Source organism: Catharus ustulatus, chromosome 17 (genome assembly GCF_009819885.2).
Source record: "Catharus ustulatus isolate bCatUst1 chromosome 17, bCatUst1.pri.v2, whole genome shotgun sequence".
NCBI classification, from domain to species: Eukaryota; Metazoa; Chordata; class Aves; order Passeriformes; family Turdidae; genus Catharus; species Catharus ustulatus.
In genome coordinates, this window is record NC_046237.1 from 12,276,745 (window position 1) to 12,294,749 (window position 18,005).

Sequence of the window (18,005 nt, forward strand, 5' to 3'; positions counted from 1 at the left end):
CTCCCCCCACTCTCCCTCCGCCGCCTTTTGTTCGCCGCCCGCGCTCGTCCCCGCCCGGCGGCGGCGGGCGGAGCCGGGGCCGGGGCCGGGCCGGGGCCGCAGCCGCAGCCGGGGCCGAGCCCAGCGCGGCGCAGCGGGAGATGGAGGCCGCGCCGGCAGAGCCGGGTCCCGCCGCGCCGCCGCCACCGCCGCCGCTGCCGGAGAGGAAGAAGAAGCCGCAGCGGGCGCCGTCGCCCGCCCGCCCCAAGGAGGTGCCCGGCTGGTCGCTGGCCAAGAGCCGGCGCGGCGGCGGCGGGGGGCACCCGGGCGCGGCCCCGCGGCTGGCGGCGAGCGGCGCGCACCCGCACCCGCGGCGGCCGGGCGGGGGCAAGGACGGGCGGCCCGACAAGCGGGGCCCGGCGGGGGCCCGGGCCGGCGGCAAGGGGCCGGCGGGGCGCGGGGCGGTGCGGCCGAAGGGCCGGCGGCACGGAGCCGAGACGGCAGCCCCCGGGGCGAGAAGGACGGGGTCGGGACCCCGCTCGGTGCCCGGGCCCGGGCCGGGGTCCGGGCTGACCGACAGCAGCTCGGAGGTGTCGGACTGCAGCGCCTCGGAGGAGGCGAAGCTGATGTCGCTGGAGCTGAGCGGCAGCGATGGCGAGTCCCCGGGCAGCGCCCCGCCGCCGCCGCCCTCGGCCGGAGAGGCGTCGCCGCTGCCCGAGGAGCCCTCGGCCGCCTCCGTGGCCAGCAGCCGCCTGCAGCTCAGCACCTCGCTCGCCTTCTCCGACCTCACCGAGGAGCTGCTGGACGCCGGCACCGACGGGCTGCTCCGCGAGCTGGAGGACCTGCGCTCCGAGAACGACTATCTCAAGGTGGGCATGGCGTGGCGTGGTGTGGCATCCCTGGCACGGCTCGGTGTGGAGTGGCATCCCTGGCACAGCTCCGTGTGGCACGGCATCCCTAGGCAGTAGTGGTTCAGCATGGCACCCCAGGGCACGGGTCGGTCAGGGTCAGCATCCCCGGTTATAGCGTGGTTTAGCGTCCAAGAGCTTTGCAGGGCATCTGAGGGCATGGCTCAGCATGGTGCGGCATCCCTGGCCTTAGCATGGCATGGTTTTGAGTCCCAGGGCAGGGTCAGCATGGCTTAGCATTCCTGGGCACAACAGAGCATCCCTTGTCACCACAGCAGGGCATCCCTGTGCACAGCGCAGCATGGCACAGCATCCATGGCAATGGCATGGCACGGCATGGCATGTCAAAGCATGGCTCAGCATGACACAGCATCGCTGGGAATGGCATGACGTGGCACGGCACTGCATCCCGAGGTGTAGCTCAGTGTGGCACAGCATCCTTGGGTTCAGCCTGGTGCAGTTCAGCATCCCAGGGCATGGCTGGGCATGGGGCACAGCTCAGCTCAGGATGGTCTGGCTCAGCCTGGGCTGGCTCAGATGAGCAGCACAGCACAGCATGGCTGTGTGCAGGGCTTGGCATGGCTCAGCCCAGCCTGGCATCCCTAAACGTGGCACAGCCAGGGGTGGCCTGGCATGCTGTGGCTGGGCTTGACTTGGCACAGCTTAACATGATGAGATGTAGGGCCTGGCTTGTCTAAGCCTGGCATGGCCACACTAAACTTCGGGCAGGGCTCAGCTTGGCACAGCATGGCGCAGCTGGGCATGATCCAGCATGGTGTGGCATGGCTGGGCACTGCTCAGCTCAGTGTTCCATGGCATGGCTCAGCACAGGGCAGCCTTTGGCACAACGTGGGCCAGGTTAGCCAGGCGTGACCCAGCTGGGCATGGCTTGCCCTGGCACAGCACATGGGGTGCAGCATGACCAAGCCTAGCATGGACCCAGCTTGGCATGGCGAGGCTTGGCACAGCCTGGGCTGGCACAACTTAGCAAGGCACAGCTCTGCTTGGTGTGGATGTGCTCAGCCTGGCTGGGCATCCTGGGACACAGTATGGCATAAGCTGACCCTGTGCACTTGGGCATGGGCTGGCAGCTGGGCATGGCTCCCTGCTGCTCTCCCTGCTGCTGCTGCTGCCAGACCCTGGGGACATTTTCCAGCTCTCTTCTGCCCGCTGGTTCCTGTGCTCCCTGGGGCCTTTTTCCGGGTCTGCCTGGTCCATAGGGGTGTGGATGAGCCATGGCAGATGTGATGTGAGAGGACAGGGACGTGGAGCCGTCCCACTTTTGGTCACACATCAGCCTGATGGGCACCAGCATCCACCAGGTGCCACGTCCTGGGGTGGCTGCAGGCATTTTGTGCCCTCCGCTCTCTGTCATGGTGGAGCTGTGGCTGAGCTGCTTGGGCAGTCACCTGCTGGCGAGCTCAGGCTGGGTACCAATGTTCCCCAGCTGCTCTTTGGGTGCTGCAGGCTGGAAGTCAGGCCAGCGCTCCTCTGCTATTCCCTAAGTTTGTGAAAGTGCCAGGATTCCAGCCTGGAGGTGGGCATGGGGTGATGCACTGGAAGATGCTCAACCAGGCCCTTTGTCCCTTAGCAAAGCCCCAGTTCAGAGCTGGTGTCCAAACTCCTGCCAGAATTAGCAGCAACAGCTTATGGGCTTTGATTTACTGGGAGCTGGAAAAACACAGATGAGACCCCTGGGTTTCCAAGCACACGCACGCGAGCACTGCCGTTCCTGCGGATAGAGCGAGCGCTTCCTCCATTTCCACGTGATGTGATCTCTTCCTGGCAAGCTCCAGGCCAGCAGGGTGTCAGTGATTTACCCTGAGGGCTGGCAGCTGAAATCCCCTGCCCAGGAGCAGTGGGAGAGGGGAGAGCTGCTGGAGGCATGCATCAAGAATGGCCATGGGGATGCTGGTGGCACCATCCCTTCTTTGCCAGCACTTGTGTCTCCTCCCTGACTTGTGCATCCTGATTATATCCATGTTTCCGTGTTGTAGCTCGCTTCTCCTGACTGGAGCAGGAGGTGGTACCCTGGCTCCAGCTGGGCAGAAGCCCAGAGCATACACCTCTTGTGCTCCAAAAAAATGTTGGAAGATTTGCCTGGTTTCTACAACAAGGAGCAGAAAACTGGGCTGGGCTGCAGCAGAGTGCTGGCTTGTGCCATCTGTGCTAAAAATTCATGGCTAAAAACAAAAACAAAGTCCTAACCCAAAGGATTGGCTCTGCCCATCTTGCCATGCAGCACTTCTTCACTTGGGTGTTGAATCAGACTTTTCCCTGATGACTTATTTCCTAGGACTCACCCAAAAACCTGCAAATGAATTTTTTTGCGTGTATTCATCAGCACCAGCTCGATCCTAGTGCGTATTTAGAGCGAGATGAGGATTTTTGGGGGTGGGAGGGCTTTGGTGACGTTCTGGCACGAGCCAGCCGTGTGTGGTGCTACTACACCCGTGTGACGCTGGCTTTGGGAGCTTCCCAGCCGTGCTCCAGCAGTGCCAGCTCACGTCCCAGCTCTCCTCGGCTGCCATAATAAAACCGACTTGTTTAAGCACACTTCACCCATTTCTCTTTGCAACCCAGATTTGTGGAAGACTGCTTTCCTCCTCCCACTCTGGGTGTGCTGGGCAGGCTGGGATCTCCTCTTGCCCCTGCTCAGGCCTGTGCACCTGCTGTACCCCCCCCAGATGGGTTATTCCAAGCATTTCCCCAAAAAGGGCTGCTTTTACAGGCAGGCTGGCAGCCTGGTGAGGGAGGAGGTGGCTTGGTGTCCTTGCCCCATCTCGCTGTTGCTGAGCCTTGCGATGGAGAGCAGCTCCCAGCCCTGCTCAGCAGGCTGGAAAATGTGAGATGTGATACGGCAGCAGCTGTGGAGTGACAGGCAGACAAAGAGTGGGCACGGGAGGGTTTGGAGCAAGGGGAGGGGATGCCTGCAAACCCTTTCCTCTCCTCTCCGAGGGAAGGGGTTTAGGCAAGAGCTGTGTAAGGCTGGGAGCACAGTGCTGCCTGCACTTTCCTGCTGCCTGTCCCCCTCCTGCTCCCTGCCCTGAGTCATCCCACATCCCTTGGGGCTCACATGCATTTCCCAGCCCTGTGGAGAAACATTTAGAATGGCTGGGTGCCTTGTTTCCCCCAAGGCAGCCGTGCCACCGGCAAGGGCTCTCTGAGAGCATCTCACAGGGGTGCTGGGGGCTGTGTTCAGCAGCCTGGTTGGCACTGAGTCCCTGCTCTGCTGCTGGCCACAGGGGCAGGACCCGTGCCTGGGAGTCCCAGTAGCCACCTGCAGAGCTGGGGAACAGAGCTCTGTCAATCAGCCACCCTGCAAGGGGCTTTGCAGCCTCTCTGGGTGGTGCACAACATGGGTTGGGCTGCAGAGAGCCCCCAGCTGTTTGCCTGGTAATTTATGGGGGCAGGTGTAAAGCTGAGAAATGCTGATTTTTCCCTCACTCCATTGCCAAGGGGGAGCTGCCATGGGGGCCAGAGGCAGGGATCAGCACACAGGCTGCTGCACTGAGCTCCAGCCTGACATGGATGGCCACTGTTCGCTGTCAGAGCTGGGCCAGAGCTGCTGTTAATGCACCCACAGAAACCTCTGTGTGTGACATGGGTGTGCCTTGCCCATCCTTCCACCCGTTGCACCCTGCCACGGGCTTGTGGTGCACTGTATTTTCTGGGTTTGCTTTGCTGGCAGGGGACGTGCCTGAGCACCCTGGGCAGTTTCCTTTAGAAATCCCCTCTGAATTTGCTTTTTTCCCCTAGCAAATTCAGCCATAATTCCCTGTGCTGCCTGACGGGCGCTCAGAGTTAATTGAAAGCTGCTGCTTTTGTGCAGTAATCTCGGAGGAAGCCGTGCTTGTTGCTCTCCTGCACGGTAATCCCCGTTCTTGCACGGGGGTGGTGGCGAGCCGCAGGCACACCCGCTGCCAGCACAGCCCCAGCTCCGCACAAAGGCAGCTCTGCCAGCCATCCAGGCAGCTCCCACCCTTCCTCCTCCTCTGCTGAGGTTTGGGGGTGAAGCTGGAGGGTGCAGGCAGGGCTGTGCCCCCCAAAATGCTGCCCATGGGCAGAGCTGGGGCTGCCAGGGTGAGAGGGTTTTGCTGTCAGGGACACCATAGCCAGCCATGGCTGCACTGCATGAGCCTGTTTGGTGTCCCTTGCTCTTTTCTGCTCCTTGGAGACAGCAGGGTTGCAGTGTGTGTCCCCTGCTCTGCTCAGAGCTTGTTGCATTCTTGCAGGTGCCAAAGTCAGTGTGTAAATCCCCTTGGGTAGGAGATCAAGGGTTTCATTCTGCTTCTGCAACCTGTAAGAGGTCTGGTCTGCTTTGCCATCCCCTCTGGTCCCTCTCCTGCCCTGTCACTGCTCAGGGTCATCACCCTAAAGCTCAGCCCTTCCTGAAAGAGCTGATGTCCTTCAAGTGCATGTGTGGACACAGCTGTTGCCTCCTCCTGCTCTAAAAATGCATGGTTTCTTTTTCCTGAACTGGAAACAGGCAGTTTGCATCCCACCTTTCCGCTTCTTAGCTTCTTTAATGATCTCCCCAGGGAGAGACAGTGTCTCCAAGGTTTGTGCAGAGGAGGTTGAAGGCAGGTTGTCTCTTGAGCTCCTCCACCGAGCATAACCTGGCTCCTGCAGCCACGAAATGGGATGTTTGCTTCTGCACACAATCCCTGGGGCATTCAAATGAGTCTCTCTGGACTGCGGATTCCCAGCGTTTTTTCCAAGACAGGAGATTTCTAATGTGAAAACATGGGGAAATCATTGCTGCTGCAGAGATGGGATGAGCAGAATGCAGTGGTGGGTGATCCTGGAGGACCAGCAGGGTGCTGGGAGGCTGTGACTCCTCATAGGAATGGGCACCCAGTTGTTTACAGGGCAGCCCAGCTGGGTAATCCCCAGGGACATTTGTGTTGGAGAGAAGTCATTTATCTCATCCTCAGTATTGCCCACCTGTCACCATTTCACACTTCATTTAACATGGCTTACAATGCTCCGTGCTCAATGCCATCCCTGAATTTGGGATATTTCTGTGGGGTTCCTCCCCTCTTCTGGTTCTGCTCTCACCTTAATCCAAACGGATTTTTTGCTGAGTTGAGCATCAGCTCCAGAAAATGTGCAGGTGCAAAGAGTGAGGCTCTGTGACCATCAGGGACCCCTGGAGCTGTGAGGGGACCCCAGTGCACCCCGTGTGCTGCCTTAGCAGATCAGCTCTGTCCTCCAACCTCTCTCCCAATTTGCTGGCATTTTTCCACTCTCCAGTCCTAATCCCTTTACTGTGGTTTAGCAGCATTGCCTCCGTGGGGTAAACTGGGGCAGGCTGTGCGCCTGCCAGGCTGCATCCACTCAGAGGATTTATCGGTGGTATGGGATGTGGGTGAATTCCTGCAGCACGAGCAAACACAGACACTGCTTTCCCAGCCCTCAGTGCTGCAAATCCCCCAGCTCCACTCCATGGCTGCACTTCCAGGCTTTGCCCAGGCTGGATGTGCTGGACACGGCCTCCCCCTAAAATAACGGTTGCTACAACCCAAAGCATAAACAAGCAGGAGCTCTTAGCAGGGCAAGCCCAGGCTCCCTTCCAGCAAATGCAAGATGTGGTTGGGTTTTTTCCAAGGTCTCTGCTCCCTGCCCTGCTCAGCTGCTGCCTGGGGAAGCCACATATCAAGTGAGAGCTGGAATGGTCAGCACTGAAGGGGGATTGCAGTTGCATTCAAGCCACGATTTGCCTGACTGTGGTGGTGAAAGGCTGCCTTCCCCACCCGCTGCAGTGCGCCTGCTCACCTGCAATCCATAATGCCTTTTTTCCTATGACAGCTCCCAAGGAGTAGGTGCATAAACCAGCTCTCCAGGCTGGTTTGGTTTATGGGGTTGTTTTTGCTGGTGCCCCCCAGGGCTGTGGCAGTGGGGGGTTCCCATCGAGTTTGTCACCCCAGGGTACATCCCAGCCCTTGCAGGGCTGTCTGCCAGCACTTGTGGTTTGTCCCTGGGGTGTTTCACACCTGAGGATTTCTCAAACATGTCTGCAGTGATGCCCCTTCGCAGGACAGTCTCTGGCTGTCCCTGGAACAGCCTGGCCCGGTGTCCCCAGGACTGCCTGTGCTCATCTCAAAGCCTCGGGGCTGTTTCTGTACAGACGCAGAACAGAAGCAGGTCTGTTCTCAAGACCTCCTGTCGGGAAGCAGAGCAGTGGAGGGTGGCAGGACCCTGGTGGCCATGGTGCCGGCAGCTCAGGCCAGGGGATAATCCGGGATTGTCTAATTGACGTTCCTCCTTTGTCACAAAGTGTTTAAAGCCAACAGTGAGCGACTGTGACTTGTCCCTGCAGCTGCCGGCCCTTTCCCCAGGCTTGGCTTCTCCTTTCGGGGAGTTTTGCAGCTGGGGCTTTGTCAGGCTGGGTGAGTGTGGCAGCCACTGTGTCAGCGCCTGGCAGGGCCAGCACAGAGCTGCCATCTCGGGCTCTAGGTCACTGTCACAGCAATGTGGGGAGCAGTCCCTGTCCCCTGTGCCCAGGGTGAATCAGGGCTGAGCATCCCCAATGCCTGTGCCAGATCCTTTTGTTCCTTCCCTGACCATGCCACGGTGCAGAGTGGCAGCGTGAGCCACTCACTTCTCAAGTGGCAATTGCATTTGGCAGGGTCAGGAGGTCTTTAGTGGCAGGGGTTTAGGCAGGAAAGCAGATGCTTGATCCCTTCCCAGGAGTGTGCTGGTCCCACTGGGTCTTGTCTAGGAGAACAGCTGGTGTGATGGCTGCAGAGTTTGCTTGGGGGATTCTGGTTGATACCACATTCATGGTGACGTGGACAGAGCTTAGTCAGTCCCCAGGAACCAGAGGGGACAGTCCTTGAGCATCCCCAATGATCACAGTCCTGTTCTGGGTGAGGAGAGGGCACTGGGAACCCCACAGCAGTCATGTGCCACGGCCCTGGAGGAGGCTTTGGGTCAGTGCTGGTGCCAGCAGGATGTCACCCTTGCCTCTGCTGTGACAGTGATGTTCTGTGCCAGAGGCTCTGTTGTGCTGGAGGAGGTCACTGGGAGAGCTGATGAGACTGGGGAGAGGTGGAACAGATGACCCAGCCCAAGGATTGCTGCTTGGTGGCAAAACAAGGGACAGCCTCTGGTCCCCAGCACTGGTGGCATCTGGTTCGTGTCCCCACGTTGCCTCCCCTAGCAGCTGTCCTCGCCTGCCATCTCCTCCTTCCCTCGCCTGCCTCCCTGACACATCTTTTCCAAAGATAACCTAATTTTTGTCCCTGTGGCTGCTGCCTGAGCTGCTCCTGCAGCTCCTTTCCCTCCCCCACCTTCCTCTTTCTTTTACCACAAATACTCTCAGGCGCTTTTGTTGGCTGTTCCCCCCCTCGGGTGATTGGCTCACTCCTGAGTGATGGCATCCAGCTGGCTCTGAGCCTTTTCCTGAAAGGATTGGGCTTGGCCCAAGGGTCCGAAGACCTGTGAAAATGGCTCATAGGATGGATGGATGGATGGATGGATGGATGGATGGATGAATGGATGGATGGATGGATGGATGGATGGATGGATGGATGGAGGGCCATGGTGGGGAGGTGTCGCAGGGGAAAAGAGCCTGTAGGGTCTAACACAGCATCTCCCCACAGGATGAGATCGAGGAGCTGCGCGCCGAGATGCTGGAGATGAGGGATGTCTACATGGAGGAGGACGTGTACCAGCTGCAGGAGCTGCGGCAGCAGCTGGACCAGGCCAGCAAGACGTGCCGCATCCTGCAGTACCGGCTGCGCAAGGCCGAGCGCCGCAGCCTGCGCGTGGCACAGACCGGCCAGGTGGACGGCGAGCTCATCCACAGCCTTGAGCAGGATGTCAAGGTCAGCCTGGGAGAGCACCTCCCCAGCCAGGCGGCCCCCAGAGGGGTTTTTGATGAGTTGTGGGCATGGAGGTGGCAGGGGATGGCGGAGTGCAGGGAGATCTGTGAGGATGTGCAGTTTGTGGCGATGTGCAGTTTTGTTGGAGATATAATAATTCCCTGCTAGCAGTGTTGATGTGGGAAGTGGGGAGCAGTGCTTTCAGCTCACAGCTGGTCTGAGGGGATCCTGATGGAGAGGACCAGCACTGCTTGAGAATGTGGCATATGTGAGGCTCATCCTGTGCAGGCTGGAGCCCAGGCCAGCCCTGTGCCCTGGGGCTGAGCTCCCTTATCCTGCTCCTATGGGGATGTGATGGGGCCTCCACTGCAGGATGGAGCATCATGAGTGTGCAGGGAGGAAGTGTGAGACCAGGACCCTGCAGGCTTGGGAGCTGCTTCTCTTGGCCATTGGGAAACCCTTGCAGAGCCCCAGGCATGGTGGCACGCAGGGCTGGGGCAGGGACAAGAGGATTTCTGCAGGGTGACGTTGCTTCACCCTCGAGGAGCCTGGTGAGTGTTTGCTGAGGGCTCTCACCAACGAGACTGCTGCCAAGAAGGGGTGCAGTGGCAGTCAGAGACAGCTCAGGATGGATGTGCAACAGCTCGAGGACTAACTTTGTTTTTTGAGCACAAAACAGCCGCTCCTGGAGCCAAGACATGCCACAAGTGTGGGGCTGAGAACCCGCCTGCCTCACTGCCCATCCCTGCTGGGGCCCCAATCCCCTCCCCAAACCACGCAGCAGCTCCCCCCTCCCACCCTGGGTGTCTGCTGCCAAAAACACCCCCTCCAGCTTCTCCCTTTCTGGGAAAGAAAGCACAGCCCATCCTCGGGGGAACAGGAGCCCGACCCCATGGCCTGAGATCCCCCAGCCCTGCAGCAGGTCCTGCTGCTGCCTCCACAGTGCTGATATCTCAGGCTGTGCAGGAGACCAGTGGCATTTGGGATAATTTTTGCTGTCCTGCAAATGCAGCAGCGACTGTTTCATGTTATTAAGTTCCGTTTATTCTGGGGACTTCTCCCATGCAGGGATCTGGAGAGGGGGAGCTCTGGGGTGGATGTAGGCACCCTTCACCCAGGGCAGCTGCTGGTTTTTCTGTAATGTGATGCAGCAGCTCGCCTTTCTCCTGACCAGCACAGCTGCTGCCTGCAGCGACAGGCTTCCTGCTCTGCTGCTGCTACCAGCTCTTCCAGCCTTTGGGGGCTTTTCCAGCTTTGTGGTATGGGTAAAAGATGGTGAACATCTCCCAGCATCATCCTAGGGCTGGGGAAGGCAGGATTTGGCCAGGGGATGGGGATTGCAGGGCAGCCTTGCAGCTGGTGAAGGAACAAGAGCAGTCAGAATACATGACTGAGGGGACAGGCACAAGGGCCAGGGGGTCACCTCGCTCCAGAGAGTCTCAGTAACTGCCTGGTGATCTCTGCGTGAGGACTGTGGGTGCCCAGGAGCTGGAGTCTCAGCCCCCTGCACACAGTGCCCAGTCTGGTGAGACCCCTGTTGTGTCCCCAGGTGGCCAAGGACATCTCTGTGCGGCTCCACAATGAGCTGGAGGTGGTGGAGAAGAAGAGGATCAGGCTGGAGGAGGAGAACGAGGAGCTGCGCCAGCGGCTCATCGAGACCGAGCTGGCCAAGCAGGTGGTGCAGAACGAGATGGACAAGCTCCGAGAGGTGAGTGGGACATGGCAGGGGGACCAGGAGGGGTCCCCAAGGCTCTGCTCATAGCAGGTGTCCTGGCCCTGGGTCATGGGATCCCCCAGCCCTGCTTGAGGCACTGAAACTCAAACCATACTACAGATGCTTGTGAAACCTGAGCAGCACCTACCCTTGGCATGCTTCATCCCACCCTGCGGGCACGGGCTGGCCCTGCCCCATCCAGGGGGGGCTACAGGACTTCCCCACTGCACTGGGGACACTTGCTCAGCCCAGCCCCCTGGGCCATGCCCAATTCCATCTGGGCAAAGCTCCGAATGATGTGTGAGGTCCCTGTCCCTGGCAGAGTGTATCCTGACCACATCGTGCAGGTTCAAACTGGGCTGGGATGTGCCAGCAGTGTCTCAGTGGTGTCCCAGTGAAGCTGTGGAGCTGGGTGAGTGCACCCACCTGTGTCCTGGGCAGCCACAAATGTACCCATATGCACAGGTCCAGGGCACTCCATGTCATGCTGTGTTTGGGACCAGCTTCTGGCTGAGATGTGTGTCAACCTCGGTGACAGGAAAGGCATCCTGGTGACAGCATGGACTTGAGATCCATCGCAGCCCCTGTAACCCACTTCCCTACTGCCCGGGATGCCTTTGGTCCCGGGGGAGCCTCGGGATGCATCTCTGGCTGAGCCATCAGGGCAGTGTGGGGGAGGAGACAGCCAAGGGAAGACTCTCACTTCCCCCACTGTGCTTCCTGCACACGGCTTGGGATCTCGGGGGCCATCCCTGCTTAAAGCTGCAGGATCCATCCCCTGTGAGCCATCCCCGTGCCGGTGACACAGGGCAGCATTCCCCACTCGGGGTGCCTGGTCCCCGGGCTGTGCAGCCCCTGCTAACAGCCGTGAAATGGGTTTCCCTTGCAGCTGAATAACAAATGGCAGCAGCGGGAGCTGGGCTGAGCTCTCCCGCACTCAGAAAACAGGCAGGGAAATGGTTGTGTGGTCAGCATGGGGAGCTCCGAGAGGCAGCCCCTGCCTGAGCCCTGGGGACACTGCTGGCTGGCACAGGCTCAGAGATGGTCCCCAAGCTCAGGATGGCACACCCCCAGGCTAGCGAGGGCGTTGGGGTTACTCACTGATTGCAGAGTGCTAATTAGGCAAACATTAGACAAAGTGAGCTAAAAGCCCTCCTCCTCCCTGCTGCTGCAGGGCACAGAGCCTGGCAGAGCTCGTTAGCAGCCAGAGCCAGGGACTGCGCAGGGCTGCACTCACCCCTCGGGGCTGATTATTCCTCCCTTCCAAGAGGTTTCTCCCATAATTGGATAATTGTCTGGGGATCATTCCCCAAGGCACAGGCATTTTCCCCTCTTCTGTCACCTAAAGGGGTAGGAAGAAGTGGGATCAATCTGAGTACCCCGTGCCAAGCCTCCCACACCAAGCTGGGCCATGACCCTCGGGCATGGCCACCCCAGGCTGCTCCCAGGGTGGAGCAGTGACAGCCACATCTGCCCCAGGGGGCTGCTGCTACCCTTTGCCAGCCCAGTCCCCAGCACAGTGGGGGAGGGATGTGATGTGGCACAACCAGCCCCTGGGAGAGGCTCAGCAGCTCCAGCAGCTCCAGGGATGGTCGTGGCCTTAATAGGAAAGCCTGGAGCCCCAGCACCTTGGCACAGGCAGCAGCTTACATTTCACAGCTGCTTTCTTTGGCTGCTGGGCCTCAGCACCAGCTTGGAAATAGGTCCAGGGCAGCTGCATGGATCAGCCAGTGCTCATGGGAGGCTCTGTGGATGTTCTTGAGGGTCTTGCCCCAGCTCCCTTTCCCAGATGCTTTGCTCTGGGCACCTGCATTTTTACTGTGCTTTCGGTCTGCCTTATTGCTCTGTCTGCCTTCCCCACCTCCCAGCTGTCCTCACTAGCCTGGACATTGTCCCTTGTGTCCCCTTGTGACCTTGACAGCAGAGTCAGCATCATGCTGCTGAGGGACCAGGACATGTCCCGTGCTTGGGGAAAAGGCGATGGGGAATGTCATCATCTGCTGCTCCCACACTGGAATGTCCTGAGAGCTGTCCCTTGGCCTGGGGTGGGGGTTGGATTCCCTGCTCCATCCAGCCCTGACAGGGACAGTGACTCAGCCTCTCCACTCTCCATGGCTCATTTCCTGCTCACTCCTGCTTTTTCACTGCTCGTTTGCCTGCAGGGGGAATTTCTGGCCAAGCCTCATGATGTGATGCTGCCAGTGCAGCTCCCTCAAAGCAAAGGGCCTCCCTCAGCCCACCAGGGCTCGGGTATTTTCCTGGGGTCCATGAGCACCTGGGAATGTCAGTGCAAATGTGCACCACACTGAATCTGTCTGTCTGTCTGTCTGTCACTGCTGGGATGCAGGGCCATTGCTGTGGGTCATAACTCTCTCTTCTTCCTGCAGAACTCCCTGAAGAAGCGGGGCTCTCGCTCCATGGGCAAGACTGAGAAGAAGCCATCAGTGCAGGTATCAGCACCTGAGTGCCCAGGGCATGCCCCAGTGACCCACCAGCACCCCAGGTCATGGTGCCAGCTGGAGACTGAGCCCAGACCAGGAGTAAATCTGGGCATGGCAGCGCCATCCTTCTTGCAGAGCTTTGCAGAGCTTTCCTGCCTCTCAGAGCCCCTGCATAAGGGAGGGATTGATGTGCTGGGCCATCCTCTTTGTCCTCAACTGCTCCCTTGTCTCATTTATCAATGGAGCAGCAGTGGCCAGGCTGTGGCTTTAACCCTTTCCCTGTGTAAGGAGCTGAAGGAGTTTGGCTTTTACATTGCAAAGCTTCTGCTCCTGTGGCTCTTGCAGCCTGTGTCCCTCCTGCAGTGCCAGCAGCTGTGCTTGAGGGTGGTCTGGGAGCTTCACAGCATCTGGGGGAGCAGAGGGTCCCTGTGGGGATGGCTGGAGGCCACACCACTCCTGCCCCTTACAGGCTGCTGGGGCAGCACAGGGAAGGGGATTTGCTGGTGGCAGCAGGATTTCAGCTGTCACTTGCTGTTGAGCTGAGCTGCTGTGACTCGCTAATGCTGTTACCAGGGCTTGGAGACGCAGAGCTGCTGCTGCAGGGATAGAAAGGCAAAAGGAAAAATCCTCTTTCAAAGGCAAAAGACCTAAAGGGTTTATTTTGGGGAACAGATCTGCTCCCCCAAAGCTGGGACACAGAGGCAGACCATGTAAAGACACTCCTGACATGCTGCTGGGTGTCTCATGGCAGGAACCCTGAACAAACCAAGGGGTTTGGGTGACCTGTGTCCTTCTTGGCACAGGCCCTTCTGTGCAGCCACAGGACAGAGACCCCACCCCAGGCCCTCAAAGACTTTCCCTTTCAGTCTTTATTTATCACCTCTCTTTAACTCCATTCTTGAGAGTCCTTTCTGGCCAGCTGATGATCCCAGCATCCTTCCTCTCATTTCCCCAGAGAGCACTTACAGCCAGGTCTGCCCTGAGTTGAGTGGACTCCTCCATCACCCCCTTCCTGAGGCTGAAGCTCCTCATCTGCCTCCTCCTCGGGCAGGAAACAACCCCAACTCCCTCTGCTTCCCACACCCCCATGGAGCTAAGACCCTTCAGCTTGGGGTCAGGGTGGCAGCCACTTTGGCAGCCCCAGGTCTGTGGTGGGACCAGTGCTCCAGGAAGTCTGGGCTTCCCCGAGTGCAGATGCCCCTGGATGTGGCCTCTGTCAGCTCCCTGTGGCTGGTGGCCCTGCAGGCATAGATGCTGTGACTCATCTGTGGCTTCCTGGGCCCCTTTCCTGCCTGGCTGTCCTGAGTGAGCCTCAGCACTCTCCAGAAATGGAGCTGAGAGGGACAGATTCAACACTGAGGTTTGCCCAGACCCAGGAGCACTCCAGGTGGTCTTGGGAATGTGTGTATGTCTCTTTGCTGATGCCAAGGCATAGAGGGACACGCTGGGTTGCTGCTTTTTTTTCTTTTTTTTCCCCTGGAAAAACAGGAACTGAGGTCATGTCTGCCTGCCAGCACCAGCCCTCCCCTAATCTCCTCACCTAATTAGGGGGGCACAGCTTTAATGCGCCTTAGTGAGGTCGTGTCCTGGTGCACAAGCATGGAAGTGCAGCAGGGTGGTTCCTGTGGTCACAGCAGGACATTTAGGGAATAAAATGGCACCCTAAACTCAAGGGAACCCACTTTCCATCACCCCTAGGCTTGTTATGAGCAGTCCAGGAAGTCTGCAGAGTAAATACTGCTGCAGGGTTTGGCGTGAGTGTGGGCATGGCTGGTGGGGCTGGGGGTCTAGAGCACCCAAAGAAGAGGACAGCTTGTTTTTTCCAGCCAAGGAAGGGGGAAAGGGGGTGAGTTCAGCCAGGCAGAGGGCTGCCAGGGCCAGCAGCCACCCAGCCAAAGGGCTTGAGCACCTCCAGCAGTGCCCAGCTCCAGTGAGTGCAGTGAGGTGAGGGTCACAGCCTGCAGGTCCCGTCCTGGCAGTGACCACGCCAGAGCTCGGAGCACTCAAGTGACCCCAGGGCATGGGAAGCTGTAAGCTGGACGTCAGGAAATCCTGGTGCTCCATCCAAAAAGCTCCCAGAGCAGAGAAACGGTCTGTCTGGGCCAGCAGCCAAGATCCTAACTGCTGAATAAAAAAGGAACACATGGACAAACGGTCCTGAGAAGTAGAGGAGCTTGGGAAGGGACTACTGAGTTGATGCTGAGGCTTTGCCTGGGTTTTCAGTGCCCTGGCAAGGTGGTGGCAGCAAGGCTGGGGGTTGGGACTTTGAGAGGTTTTCAGCTGCTTCTCTGCCCTGCAGTGACAGTGGGGGGCTGAGCAAAAGGAGCATTGCAGTGGCAGCAGGGCCAGTTTTGGGGAGGAAACCTTAGTGATCCTGTGGAGTCTTGAGAGCTCTCCCTTCCTCTCTGCCTTGTTGTGGATCAGGCTGGACTTGGTCCACACATCCCTGGTGGTGGCTCATTTTCCTTCATGGGGCAAGACCCACAGGTCTCCTCATCCAGGGCATCCTGTCCCGTCTCCAGGCTCACCCTGAAAGCCTCGAGGATGGATCTCAAAGCTTTTCCCCATCCAGGAGCAGAGCCAGCAGCTTCCCTGGGATGACTGGAGTGGGAGGGTGGCATATCCCCAGGGCATGTTCCCCTGGGAATCACTGTGGCCTTTCTAATACCCAGCCCCTCTCTGTCCCCAGGAGGACAGCGCAGACCTGAAGTGCCAGCTGCATTTTGCCAAGGAGGAGTCAGCCCTGATGTGCAAGAAGCTGACCAAGCTGGCCAAGGAGAACGATGGCATGAAGGAGGAGCTGCTGAAGTACAGGTCCCTGTACGGGGACCTCGACAGCTCCCTCTCCGTGGAGGAGCTGGCTGACTCTCCCCATTCCCGGGAGGCTGAGCTGAAGGTCCACCTCAAGCTGGTGGAGGAGGAAGCCAACATCCTCAGCCGGAGAATAGTGGAGCTGGAGGTGGAGAACCGTGGGCTGCGGGCAGAGATGGATGACATGAAGGGCCAGGGGGACAGGGAGCTGCCAGGGCAGGACTCGCGGTTCCTGGTGGGCGTCTCGAGCTGCGGGGACGCAGGGGACACGGTGGCGGAGCTGCGCCGGCACCTGCAGTTCGTGGAGGAGGAGGCCGAGCTGCTGAGGCGCTCGCTGCTGGAGCTGGAGGACCAGAACAAGCTGCTCCTGAACGAGCTGACCAAGTACAAGTCGGACCACGAGCTGGACGTGACGCTGTCCGAGGACAGCTGCTCGGTGGTGAGCGAGCCCTCGCAGGAGGAGCTGGCCACGGCCAAGGTGCAGATCAGCGAGCTCAGCGGCAAGGTGAAGAAGCTGCAGTACGAGAACAGGGTGCTGCTCTCCAACCTCCAGCGCTGCGACCTGGCCTCCTGCCAGAGCACCCGGCCCATGCTGGAGACCGACGCCGAGGCCGGCGACTCGGCACAGTGCATCCCCCCTCCCGGCTGGAGGGACGGGCTGGGCAGCGAGGCCGACGGGCAGGACAGAGGGCTGGGCAGTGGGAAGGCACCCGACGGCCCTGCCAAGCTGCTCAAGCCCAAGGACCTGGAGACTTTGCTGGGCATCCGGGACCAGGCAACACTGGTCAGTAAAGCCATCGATGTGCTGATTTCGGATGCCAACGGCTTCACCTCGGGGCTGAAGGCTTGCTTGGACAACGAGTGCGCGGGGGTGCTGCTGGGTGAGGCGGTGGGCAGTGCTGCTGACAGCCCCAGCGATGCCAAGCTGATGAACGTGCTGCTGATGCGGCTGGGCGTGCTCCAGCAGGACCTGGGCTGCTTTGTGAGGAAGGTGGATCACCTCACCGGCGGCTTCAAGGAGCACATGGACTCGTTCCCCTTCTCCAGCCCCAGCAGCCACGATGTCACCAAAGAGGGGCTGCAGAAGGAACATGCCTCTGACTTCCAGGTACGGCTTCTTCCCACATCCCTCACAGCAGCTGCCGCTTTATTTGCCACCACGTTTCCTCCTGCTTTAACGGAGCAAACCCTGATCCCCAATGTAACCTCCCTCCTGCCTCTCCAGAGCAAAATCCAAACTAACACCTCACTGCATGCCAGTGGCACCGGGGACAAGGTAGGACTCTGCTCCAACAGAGTGTGCCCAGGGCGGGAGGCAGTGGACATCCTGGCACAGGCTGGTTGTGCCAAGGCTGCCCTGCCCATGGCCAAGGGCTCTCAGGTGCAATCCCACCTTAGCAGGGTTTTGGCTGCTCTCCCTGGCTTAGCCCAACATCGTGTTTCAGAAGTTCTTTGCTTGTTGGGGATGAGTTGGGTGGGAGGAGAGCAGTCTGCAGACCCTGAAAGCAGCCCAAATTGAAGGGACCCCGCTTGCAGGAATCCTCCATCCCCAGAGGTACCCAGGCAGGGTGATTTGGAGAGCAAAGGCTTCAGGGCAAGTCTGCAACCAAGGGAGAACACCTTTGGAGCAGTGCAGAGCAGCTCATGCCCTGCTGTCCCACTGTTCTCAGGGGTCCCAGCTCATGCCAGGGATGTCAGTGGTGGTTGGGGCTGCAGGCACAAGCCCCTTTCTGGAGCACACTCACTTGTTCAGAGTCCTATTGTTCTGCATGTGGTCCCCCCAGCCCGAGGTCCCACTCTCCCCCAGTCACTGCATGGCACCGTAACTGGTGTTTGCACATTTTTTCCCTCTTTCTCTCTTTTTTCCCCTTTCCCCAAACAATCCAGGCCACGTGTCTCCTCATCCTGTGTTTCCTTTTGGTTTCCGCATTGTCTCCCGCCATGGTGATGAAGCTCCTTCTCCTCCTCATCCTTTTTGTCGTCTTGTAGTTCTTTACTGTTTCGGAGACCCATTGTTTTGTTTTCTGGCTTTTTTTTCTTCCCGCTCTTTTGGTTTGTTCTCATTAACTTGCCCACGCATGCAGCAGCCTGATTTTAGGGACGCCGACCCTTTCCGCATCCCCCACACGAAGGACATGGACCCCGCCCATCCCCGGAGCTACAAAACCTGCCGGACTGAGGAGAACGACTCCTACGCCACCGAGGTATGACACAGGGAGGGAGCCACCTCCCCTGGGCCAGGGGGACTGGGGACAGGGCTGTGCCATGGAGTTGGCCCTGTTGAGAGCTGGGGACAAGGGAAGCTGCAGAGCCTGGTCAGGGG

The 18,005-nt window shown here is 59.1% G+C and overlaps 1 protein-coding gene across 3 annotated transcripts in view; it reads left to right on the plus strand.

Moving 5' to 3' along the window:
* The first annotated feature begins 457 nt into the window (after nt 1–457).
* Nucleotides 458–18,005, plus strand: part of SOGA1 (suppressor of glucose, autophagy associated 1) — a 29,090-nt gene continuing 11,542 nt past the window's right edge. The window contains exons 1-6 of one of the 3 annotated variants that reach the window (XM_033074716.2): nt 458–848; nt 8,495–8,719; nt 10,266–10,424; nt 12,818–12,880; nt 15,561–16,790; nt 17,767–17,886. In XM_033074716.2, the coding sequence (XP_032930607.1) occupies nt 606–848; nt 8,495–8,719; nt 10,266–10,424; nt 12,818–12,880; nt 15,561–16,790; nt 17,767–17,886 (2,040 nt within the window). In that variant the 5' untranslated portion in view covers nt 458–605. The remainder of the gene's footprint in view (nt 849–8,494; nt 8,720–10,265; nt 10,425–12,817; nt 12,881–15,560; nt 16,791–17,766; nt 17,887–18,005) is intronic. The other 2 variants (XM_033074715.2, XM_033074714.2) reach the window with 2 other exon arrangements.